The sequence below is a fragment of the Phalacrocorax carbo genome, chromosome 4, assembly GCF_963921805.1.
Source record: "Phalacrocorax carbo chromosome 4, bPhaCar2.1, whole genome shotgun sequence".
NCBI lineage: Eukaryota > Metazoa > Chordata > Aves > Suliformes > Phalacrocoracidae > Phalacrocorax > Phalacrocorax carbo.
This window is the reverse complement of record NC_087516.1, coordinates 47145445-47157514: the sequence shown is the minus strand read 5'-3', so window position 1 is coordinate 47157514 and position 12070 is coordinate 47145445. Positions and strand designations below refer to the sequence as shown.

The following is a 12070-nucleotide window of genomic DNA, read 5'->3' as shown; positions in this document are numbered from 1 at the left end:
CAGTCCTTTATCACTACTGAAAGCACTAAAGTTAGAAAAACTAGTACTGGTGTGCAGCCTCCAACAGTAATGACATGTGGGATGATGAACCCTAAGCCCATTTCTCTGGCAGATCTTTTCAAATTCACATTAGAATCAGAAAAAACACTGCCACAGATGTAAAACTACCTGCTTAGCTAATACTCTGTCAATCAGCGAGCAGTGCACAGTATATGACCTGCATGCTATTTATATTTAGGAAATACTGAAAAACACCTAGTTCTTCTTGTGAGCTGCACTGGCTGAATCTGGCCAGGAATAACAGCATGAAATTGTTGGGTTTAGTAACCGTTTGGTTATGCCTTTTTGTAAAAAAATTTGTTTGTTTTAATTGTGGCAAGTTGCTCCAGTGATAACAAGCTCCGAGGCATGAAACTCATATCTTTATGTTGAGTAAGTCGTTTCTCCTCAGTGCTTCCGTTGATTGCACCAGGTTAGCCTGCAGAGTCAAGCAGTATGTAGTCAGCAACACTGACATCAAACCCTGAATACACAGAGTTCCCAATTCCTCTAAACACTCTTGCATAAGTGCTAATGTAGTGACAGTGACGTATATTTAAAGAATGACAGAATTTAAAATCTTTCCACCTTCAGGAGTGAGATCAAAAAGGCAAGGAGACTTACTCTTCACAGAAGCTGTGAAAGCTAATAGGAATTAGTTTGATGACTTATTCTGAAAGAATAATTTATTGCTACTTTTACAGCTCTTTTGTGGTTAGGGTCTGCCTGGTTGAATTGCAGGGCAATTTGATATCTCATTCCTGTCTATAAGAAGTGAGGCTGTTCAGTATATGCATGTCCAAGCTATTACTGGCTTAATATGGCCGTTGCTCTCATATAATGTGGATTAGTGTCCTTTACCCTCCTTGCCTCCTCTGTGTTGTCAATAATAAACAGTGGGTTTTGGGAAAAGTAGTGACATTATTGGGGGATTCTGTCTGTAACAGAATTGCTAATTTACTCAGCCTCTGCTCAGTCCTCCCTTTTCAGAGCTCACTGAATTAAGAGTTTGTCCCATCATAACCAAGAGGTTCCCAAACAGATGTATTCCTGCAGTTTAAAAAAAGCAACTGAAGTTGTTGGAGTTTTTGCCTCTACAGAGTCCCAATCCTATTACCACTTTCCAGATACTTCCACATCCACAGAAGTATTGTGGTGAATGCTTTTTTTTAAATTTGTTTTTCATTCTTTTGCAATGTGTTATTTGTATTAGAGTAACTAAACTGAATGGGCATGACAAATCTGCCACCTATAAAAAGCAAGAAATCCGGGCAGCCATTTGATGTCTAGGCGGAGAGCACCCCAAGAAAAGAGAGTCCCTAGGAAAAAGGGAAGATCAGGGGAGTAAAATATAGAAACCCTTTGTAATGGGTAGTATTAACTTTAGTAGCCCTTTTTAATTTATTCCTAACTGAGATTCTGTTTAACTCAGGGAAAATATTGCAGATTGGAGGACCTGAAATCTACTAAATGAGATCTGAAACAATGATTCAGATTATATCTGTTTCAGTTTGTTGTTTTTTTTTTTTTTGTGGTTTGTTTTTCTTAATTATATTAAATCACCATTTAAAACTTTATTTTGAGATATAGGCTTATTTTAGTGCTTTTTAATGTTTTAATATATTTCCTACATCTTTTAGTTTGCTTACATTAATTACCTTTTCCTTTTAGTGTGAGTTCTCCACATTTATCTTTAACATGTTATAAATAGTTCATATGTACCCTTGGACTGTGTTTATCTATTATTTTAGAATAAATATTTGTTGCATGGCATGCAAAACTTCCTATCAGTCTTCTTTAAAGACGACACAGAAAACCAGAACTATTTGAGATAATAATTGAATTTATGCTTTGGAAGCCTGCCATTTTCTACCTTTGCTGATGACCAGTCTTATATAGTGCTGTATGTCATTACCATTTTCACCGATGAAGCTGAATTGCTAAATACTGACCAATCTTAATATAATGATATATTTGCAAACTATGGGACAGATTAATTCTCAGTGCTTTCTTTCTATGTTTATGGGCATAACCACTATTATGTCTCATGAGGGTTATACCTGAAGCTTCCTTTACATAACGAGTCAGAAATTTGTTTCAGAGAAATGACTCCTGGTGCTCTGTGGTTTCAGGGGAGATGAGTGTGTAAAAATTTTCTTTTTTTCTATAATACTATCTGCTATTCTTAAAATTGCTCTCTAGAATTATGTAGAATTCTCTGGAAGGTATTTAAACATAACAAGTCTAATTCCTGTACTGCTTGGAATTGTTAAAATGGTATTTGTTGTATAGCAGAAATTCATTTCCAGCAGTAACTTTCATGATTCTATACTCTATTATTTTAGCCTTGCAAAGGAAAACTAGTCTAGTAAAATCTTCACTGATTTTACAATATACTGTAGGCAGTTGCAGCTGTACATACATTACAGCTTTCTGGCAGGAACGTGCCAAAAGGGTAAAATGGAAGCAAACTTCTGTAGACCGCTTGTAGTTGTTATCATTGAGCCTATTTATCTATATGGAGAAATATATCCTGGCACATCTTTCATAATGAGGGATACGACCGTAGGCAACAGAAATAACTCCATTAGCACCACTGCAGAACATGGGAATTTTGCCATAGACCTCAGTGAGGTCTGGGTTTAAATACAGTACTGCTCAAGTGCTGAGGACAAAAGCAGTTCAACAGCATTTCGTAATAAGCAGCTGATCCTCTTTCCGTAATTGGATCACTTTTCTCCTAGAAGACCTCTTTACCAGCATGTGGAATTCCAGCAGTGGATCAGTGAAACTGGCAAAATCCCGTTCTGAAGAAGGTTGAAGCAAAACCAAAAGGTTGTCCTTACAAGGCTCTACCCTGATTCCTTGCAGTGATGTAAATAGAAGTGTCATGAAATAAGAACTGATTGGGTCCACACATATCTTTATTTCCGAGTCCTAACAACGCGTGACAGGTCAAACAAGTTACAGGGAAATCTTAAATAAGTAATCTCATAAATCACATTCTAGAAGCTTTTTGTTCCTGAAGCTTTATCAGTCTATCTTCTGTTTTCTCCTGTGCTTCACTAGGCTTATCAACATTGCAAGCTGTGCTGGATTCTGCTGCTGAAAAGAAATGGCAAGTGACTGCTATCAATGTAGGAAATATTAACAATGACAGAAAAGATGAAACTTATCGTTCACTGTTTCAAGATCTAGAGGTAAAAAAGGAAAGAAGAGTGATTTTGGACTGTGAGCGCGATAAAGTCAACGACATTGTTGATCAGGTTTGCTGTTCTCCATTTTTCAGTGGCAGCAGTTAGCTATATTCTATAAGTAAACATAACGAGTTCATTTCTCTTGATCCTATTTTTGTCATTATTTTGTCTCATTTGGAAGTGACAGTTTGGTATTGAGGACCACATATATATCAGGCATAAAGTGAACACACAAATCTTATAATCATTCCCTTTGCTCAAAGGCAAGCTAATTCTATCTGGATGATCCTGTATGGTTTTATATCCTGATTGTTTAAAACAAACAAAGCAAAACAAAAAACCAAACCCTCCAAAAAACCCAAACAACCCCAAAAATCCAAAACCACAACAAAATAAACCTCATTAAGGCTGTTTAACAACCTTAGTAGTATACTATGTTATATGTAGTTGATACACTAGTATATATGGTGCATTATAAATAGTTATATTATGTCTAGGGATTAGTTCCTTACACCTAGAAAGTATTTTCTACTTCTAATGCTTTTCTGAAGAACCTTTTATGTCCTGGGAAGGCTGTATCAACAGCTTCCCTTTTCCATTTCTTTCCCTTCATAGTCCATGTTTCTAAGCTCTTTGTCATTTGTACTGTCCTTGGGGGTGTCTCCATCTTGTCTTCCTCTTAAAGTGTTAACCAAAATTGGATGCTGTTTTCCATAGCTAAGGCCCCCTGAGCTTTAAACAGAACAGAAAATTGTCTTTTTTCCACCCACACATATATTATTTGCCAAAATGATTTTTTAAAAATTTTCTTTTTTACAACAGCACCGCAGTGCTCTGATTCAAATTATTGCCTTACCTTCAAATCCACCTCTTCAGTCCTAGTGTCTAGGAAGGTCTTACTGTCTGTGTATCTTATTCTTTTCATGCATGCAGAGCACAGTGGAAAATTATATGGATAGCTCCCTGCTGGCTCGAGCTTGACCATGTGAGACTGTGCAGCATCTGTAGGGATATATCATCAGAGTGTAGATGTATTGGTTTGAAGTTTTATTGAATGGCTCATTATTTTGGTCTTTTATGAAGGTTGTTACATTTTGGAGAGGCTCGGGCAATGAGCAGTGTCCTAAATGGAGTGCACTGTATTTGTTTTATTTGGAATTCATATCCACAAACTTCCTCTAATTTTCAAGATCAATTTGAATTTGATCCTATTCTTCAGAGCATTTGTTACCTCCCTATCATCTGCAGTTTTTTAAAAATCATGTTTTCTGGCTTGTTATCCATGTCAAGAAAAGTACTGAGTAAAGCAATGCTTGAGAGAAATAGTGCTTATAGGTCCTCTTCAGCTGGTTCTGTGTGGGTTTTCAGATGGTTGTTCTCTTACCTTACAGTGACTTTTTCTCTTGTCCATAAGCTGTTACAAGCTTGTAATGATGTCACACAGGACAAAAGCCTTACTTAAAGATATGTCACACCTGCTGTTTCCTCATCATCTGTTAGGCTAGCTATCATGTCAGAGAAAGGAAAGAAATTGCTTTGACATATTTTGATCTTGACAAGACTATATCGACTGTTTATCATCTTATTATCCTATAGATTCTTTTGAGATCAAGTATGTAATGTTCATCATAATTATTTCCATGATATGAAAGTTTGGCTGACTGTAAGTTTCTTCAGTTTCTCCTTTTACCATTTCTTAAAGACAAGAGCCCTATTTACCCTTTAGTTACCACTCATTTTAACTATCTTTGTTCATTTAGTAACAGACCTTTTATTTTCTTTGGTTTCTCTTATTTTGATTGAAGCTGTGGGATATTTTTCTTGCTCTGATTGCACTTTGATAGATTCTGCCTTGCTTTGAGTCTTAGATTTTTCTCAGCTTATCCCCACAGACTTGTGCTACTCCTTAGGCATACGGATGGATAAACTTTTGTTTCTGCTGTTTTAATTTCTAAGTCACTGAAGAATTCTAGAGAGCTGCGGATCAGCCACACAGGTCAGCTAATGTAATTACAATCAGTTGTTCTCCTCAAACTAGTTTTCTGCTATGCCCTAGACTATGGTCTCTTAAACTGCTGTCAGCTGTCTCATGTGGTTTTAGCCTTGAGATTCTCTCTGCAAGATATTCTAACATTTTATGGAGTTTGGTCTCATTTTTAAGACCGTTATCCTTACACTCTGTTTCTGTAACTTCCCTTCCTTACATATAAGGTAAACTCATTTTTAATATCTCAAGTAGCCTAAAATAAAATCTAAAATAATTGTTTCTCCATTGATTTTCTTTATCTCTTAAAATGAATGTCTGTGCTGAACAAAGGATTTCTTGGCCTGTGAGTATCCTTTGAGTGTGTTCTTCTGATTTTCTTTTTTAAAATCAGAATATGTACTTCAAACAAGTCCTGCTTTGCTACCAGATCTATGCTATGAAACAATAGTTTAATTCCTGCCCTCAAACACCCCTCAGCAATTTCCTTCTTTTAATGAGGGTGTCTCAAGTAGACCCTTTGTATCAGTATCCCTTTTCTTTTTCTGTGTATTTTTTACTGAGACATGCAACAAGCTTTCTGTTGACCAGATTTTTCTTGAATACTGAAGTATTAACTGCAGTGTTAATATAGAACAGCAACTTCTTTCCTTTCTTCCTTGCTTTCCATTCTTGAATAAAACTTCAGTTGTAGTGCTTTGATTAAACCCACCAACTTTCTAAGCTGTGGTGGCAACCTCAGGTTCACCCAGTTATGTTCTGTAGTCCATGGATTTGCGTAGATGTGTTTGCAAAGTTGCTTCATTGGTCTTGTTTTTGACTCATGTTATAGTTTCTCTTCCAGATTTCAGTTATATATATGAGTTGTGTGTATATATATTTGTGTATATATATACACACACACATATATATATGTATATGTGAGTTGAAGTTGAAAAATATTTCAGTTCCCGAGCTTTCCTAAGACTAGTTTATATTCCTCTTCTCTGATTTGGCAGTTCAGTGTTACCTTGCTCTTCATTATATAGCCTCTATCTCTTCTCGGCCAGCTTCCTTTGCAGAATCTAATTTCACAGAATCACAGGTTGGAAGTGACCTCAGGGATCATCTAGTCCAACCTTTCTAGGAAGAGCAGAGTCTAGACAAGATGGCCCAGCACCCTGTCCAGACGACTCTTAAAGTTGTCCAATGTGGCCGAGTCAACCACTTCCCTGGGGAGATTATTCCAATGGTTGATTGTCCTTAGTGTGAAAAATTTCCCTTTTGTGTCCGATCGGAATCTCCCCAAGAGCAATTTGTGTCCATTCTCCCTTGTCCTCTCCATGGGACTCCTTGTAAAAAGGGAGTCTCCATCTTCTTTGTAGCTACCCCTTAAGTACTGGTACACGGTGATGAGATCCCCTCTGAGCCTCCTTTTCTCAAGGCTGAACAAACCCCGTTCTCCCAGCCTATCCTTGTATGGCAGCTTCCCAGTCCTTTGATCATCTTGGTGGCCCTTCTCTGGACCCCTTCCAGCCTGTCCACATCCTTTTTGTATAGAGGGGACCAGAACTGTACACAGTACTCCAGGTGTGGTGTGACAAGCGCTGAGTAGAGTGGGATAATGACTTCTTTCTCTCTGCTGGCGATGCCCTTTTTGATGCAACCCAGCACCCTGTTGGCCGCCTTGGCCACAGCAGCACACTGTTCGCTCATGTTGAGCTTTCGGTCCACCAGGTCCCTTTCCACAGAGCTGCTGTCCAGCCAGGTGGATCCCAGTCTGTGCTGCACTCCCAGATTATGTTTTCCCAGGTGCATGACCTTACACTTGTTCTTGCTGAACTTCATAAGGTCCTTGCTGGCCCACTCTTCCAGCCTATCCAGATCTCCCTGCAGAGCAGCTCTCCCTTCTGGAGTGTCTACTTCCCCACTCAATTTGGTGTCACCCACAAACTTCATCAGGCTACACTTGATGCCATTATCCTGATCACTTATAAAGATATTGAATAACATTGGGCCCAATATCAATCCCTGGGGCACTCCACTTGTGACAGGTTGCCAGTTTGAGATGGAGCTATTTACCACCACCCTTTGGGTGCGGCCTGTCAGCCAGCTTTGGGTGGGGCCTGTCCCCCTGATAACACCCTGTAGGCAGATGTGGAATTACTGCCACTTGTTGTCTATCCCTGCTTGAGATGCTAGTCTAAACTAGGGATGCTGGTGAATACCTTTTGTGTCCACAGCTCCTTCATTATGGCTTTTAGAGCCACGACTGAATTTTCACAGAGTTTTAACTGGCAGCATCCTTAGTGTTCATATGGATGGCACAGGACAATGTTTTAGAAAGCTAGATTAATGAAATAGTACCCAGTGGCAGTTAAAGCAGAGTTACTAACTGCTGATGTAAAGATTTGCAGCTATGGGTCATTTTCTCACATACGAATGACGAAGCAGCATTTTATGCAGAAAAGCTAATCTGTTTCATCTAACTAAAATTTATTTGGAAGCAGCAGCTGCATAAGAAATACATCCGAACACAGTTCTTAAACCTTTTAATAAGTAATGAGTTTTAAGTAGTCTGAACCAAGTAACTGTTCTAGAATAATTAACTTAATATATCATGTATATATTAAGCTCAAAAGAGGAATAATTGAATAACTTCTATGGCCTATGTAATGTAGTTCCTCTCAGTCTCAAACTGTAGTAATATAGACCTTGATGTTAAACACTGTCTTCACTTACACTCCTGTAATTTCATTAAAGCAAGTATGTGGAGTGTTGTTCACTACTAGCCTGATATAAGTCACAGGGTACCTATTCTGAATATTTTAGCTATGTGTTAAATGGGGAAATAAATCAAGAAAGGATGATTCATTTAAGTTGTTCTCATTGTTCAAAAGATGGAAGAAACCTCTAGGGTCCTCTTATCTCCCACATCCTTTCTCTGGAGAAGTGTTTTGCTTCAAAATGCAAACTTCCCCATGCAGACATAGTCTTAATTAGGCTTATTTGGGAGAAGAATCCATGTTACGTGCCTGCCGGTGGAGACTGCTGAGAAACCACCAGCTGGCTTTGAGGGAGGTTATGAGGAAACCTTAGGGCAATAAACAACAATTTGAACTTTAAAAGACTTCCTCGTGATGTAGATGCTTTCACTAATGTCAGTGGGCTTTAAAACTTTTTCTGGTTCAAGGAACATTACAATTCTGCTACAAAGGGAGCAGAATCTAAACAGGAATCACTGAGGCACAGCGCTTCTACTGCATGATGCCCACTGCCTTCTGTCCAGGTTGTGCCTTTAATACACAGCATAGTAATTAGTGTTCAGCTCCTCTGTTTACAGGTCTTGGGACATGGGCTTCAACATGATTAATTTCTGCCAGCAGAGAGTGTATTCAATGGTGCATTAGATAAAAAGTAAAGCACTGAACAAGCTCAGTATTGCATGCGATAAAACTCATAACTAGCTTCTACATCATACTGCATTTTGTAGTTTTTAAGTCTCAGTCCATATATCTGGTGAACATTCTCCATTACGGGGATATTTCTTCTTTTTTACAGGTTATCACAATTGGTAAACATGTTAAAGGATACCATTATATCATTGCAAATCTGGTAAGAGTTTTTAATATTTAAAATACTTGTATTATGTATTTCACTGTTTAAGGAAGCATATCAACTAATATTTTGTTGAAATGCATTTTAGAAAATAGAAAAAAACCTAAATGTCTTTATCCTTGCTAAATGAATGCATGTGTTGAGTTGGTATTTGTTCTATTGGGTGAGTCTTTTTAGGGCTTAAATGACTCCTGTGAAATTCCCATCAATGTAAGCAAAGGCTGCTCAGCACCATCAGTAGAACTTCATCCCTTTTTCTACAGACTTTAGAAAAGTAGGGTATGGAAATCAGAAAAATAACTTTTCACCTTATAGGCTGATACATTCATTCAGCAAACTGTTTCTTCTCTCACCTCTAAAATACTTAAAAATTACAGTTCTCAGCTTTCTTTCTGCTAGACTAGTGACTCTCAGCTTTACACATCTTCATTCCTCAGATGGGCCTGGTAATCAGTTTGAATTAATCTTTTTTTGAACATAGGTGATCAGACAGTATAGCTAATGGTGTTCCTAAGGGGAAAGTTCAGGAAACTCACTAAATTCTGTTAAGGTCAATTTTTTGAAATTGTGTCTAAAGATGAAGGGCCATTTTACTGACATGGAAGTCAACAACACTTATTTACTGAAGCTAGAGAATCTAATCCAATGATTTTTTTTAAACAGATAAAGCAAATTCTGCAGGCTTGAATCTCAGTTTTTCTGTTCCAGAAAAGAGTTTTGGGGTTTGCATGCTGTGAGTGCCTCTAAATAATTTTTTTTTCATAATTTATTTTTGGACTCTGACAGCGTTTGATATAAATTCTAGCTCAGAGTGCTCTAATTTACACTCTTGTCTTCCATAGTCCTTTGAGGGGCCTGAGGAAACAGAACAACCATAGTGTGTCGTCTATCACATTTCAGACATAACCCTTGTCTCCTCCCAACCTTTGAACAAAACACTTCCCCCACTCCAGGTGGGCAGTATTCTGAAGAATCAAGTATGTTGCAAGACAGGTGCGAGGAAGCCTTATACTCTAAAGGCCTCTTTAAAAGCAGAACTGGGGCTTCATTTTTATATTTATTAACTAATTTTTAGGATAAAGAAGTACTAATATTCACGAAGCAAGCATTAAAAGACTTGCAAAACTTGAAAAATTCCCTAACTGTTAGATATTTGTATTTTGCATTGCAAATGTTGTATAAATAGTATTTTGAGTCTTAAGGGAAATAAACATTTTTAGAAAAAATGCCTAGTGTATTTCATTATGTTGACTGGTTGCTATTTTAGTCATTGCTTTAAGTTTGTAACAGTAAGCCCTTAAGAATGAAAACTTATCGAATCTTGTATTTTAAAGCTTTTTAATATCATATTTGCTTCCTACAGATTTATACAGTTTAAATGCAAATATTGTAAATCTTCTGTATAATATCATATAAAATATATATGGTGATGATTTTAAAACTGTTTCTTCTGTGAGAAAGAAAACTTAACTAGTACTTGATCATATCCTATCTTCACTGAATCCACCTTCTTTTTTCTTTTCTTGACTGCAATAATGTTCTCCTCCAGTTTGATCAGTCAAGAAATTGATCTATTTTAAGAATAAAACATGCTGATACATGGAGAAGGGGTCAAAGTACACAATGAATGTTCCTGTTCAAACTTCAGGCTCACAATAATATTGAAGAAAGTTTCATGATCCCTGTAGAAGTGTCTGTATTAGCATGCAGCAACGCGTCATTGATGAATATCATTAATATGCAGTAATTAAAGAGCACCTAGTACAGCAATAGTAGCAACTTCTGATAATGTGGTCTGAGGTTGCTACTTCTTTTTTTGTTTACTCAGAGCATTCATTTAAACTGATATGTCTGAAATGAGTATTTCATGTAAATTCATTTGTATGGTTATTTGGGGCAAGCTAAAGCACAGAATATGGAAAACAAGGCATATGTACTCTTTGTAAGAATGAGAAGTAGTTCTTACACGAGAGGGAGGAGGCAGGGGAGATGGTAAGTCCTTCCACGTGCTTTCGTGTTCCTAGCAAAAAGAGGGCTCAACTGTGGCTGTAACTATTCCTGGCTGAATCTTGCTTGCCTAACTGTTATTCATGTCAGTGTTCCCTTTCTCATTTAAGCAGTCCCACTGAAATTAACGGGATTGTTTAGGAAAGTAAGCATGGCTTGGACAGGTCCACTCAGCCCTTGTTCTATAAAGGTGTATGTCTAGTGAGCAGCAAGAGGCATTGCTGGCTGGCGGAGCTGACGACTTAATCCTGGCAGCCCAGGATTTAGACTTGGATCCTGTCCCTGAGGAAAATGTTGGCTTACACTTCTGCAGTAGAAGTCATATGGTAACTCTTTATTTGTATATATTATTGAGAGATCTGCCAAAACTGTTGGAATAACAGATATAATGTTTTCTGTGCTCAGGGATTTACTGATGGAGATTTATCAAAAATCCAGTTTGGAGGAGCTAATGTCTCAGGATTTCAGATAGTTGACTATGATGACCCTCTGGTGTCAAAATTTATTCAACGTTGGTCAACACTGGAGGAAAAAGAATATCCTGGTGCACACACTAGTACAATTAAGGTATGTCTTACGTTTGTTTTAACCATGACAGATGTAGAGGAAGTGAGGGAATTGGAATAGAAAGACAAGAGACAGAGCCCTTCAAAATCAGCTGTGCCAACACAGTTTTATATTTCTCTGGGGTACTTTTAACATTCTCTATCATAGGACTGTTTGAGCAAAGATACTGCGCTGTTGAAAATGTTCAGGACAATTTTAATTTTTTGTGTGTGTGTTACTGTAAATCTGCACCTGACAGCTTGTTAGGGAATTGTTTTGGATGTCATGATACATTAAATATCTACTGACTGACTTTGTTTTTTCTCTCTCTGTGTTTTGAAATGTTTTAAAGGCAAAAATTTAGGCATACATAGGCTTGCAGGGAGTACAGATCTAGAACTTTCTGATATAGCATCATCTCCTAAAGAAACAGTGAGATAGATGCTTAAATCCTACAGACTTCTAAAATTAAATACTATGCCTGAGGTACAGAATCATGAGCTGATTTCAGGCCTGAGTGACATAAGATGCGACACTGGACAAGGCGTTAAACTTCCTTACCTCAGTTTTCCTGCTGGATAAAACTAGGATGATGGTACCTTCTTACCTTATGTGACTTTTAGGAGGATCAATTAGTGCTTACAAGACGTAAAAAGAACAACGCAATTTTAATGCTAAATATTTTTTCTTTTATGTAATA

General features: G+C 37.5%; 1 protein-coding gene across 4 annotated transcripts in view; it reads left to right on the top strand.

Moving 5' to 3' along the window:
- GRIA2 (glutamate ionotropic receptor AMPA type subunit 2) overlaps window positions 1–12070 on the top strand; it is a 99472-nt gene that overhangs the window by 44095 nt on the left and 43307 nt on the right. For all 4 annotated transcript variants that reach the window (XM_064449814.1, XM_064449812.1, XM_064449811.1 and 1 more), the window contains exons 4-6: window positions 3109–3305; window positions 8761–8814; window positions 11230–11391. In XM_064449814.1, coding sequence (XP_064305884.1) covers window positions 3109–3305; window positions 8761–8814; window positions 11230–11391 — 413 coding nt within the window. The remainder of the gene's footprint in view (window positions 1–3108; window positions 3306–8760; window positions 8815–11229; window positions 11392–12070) is intronic.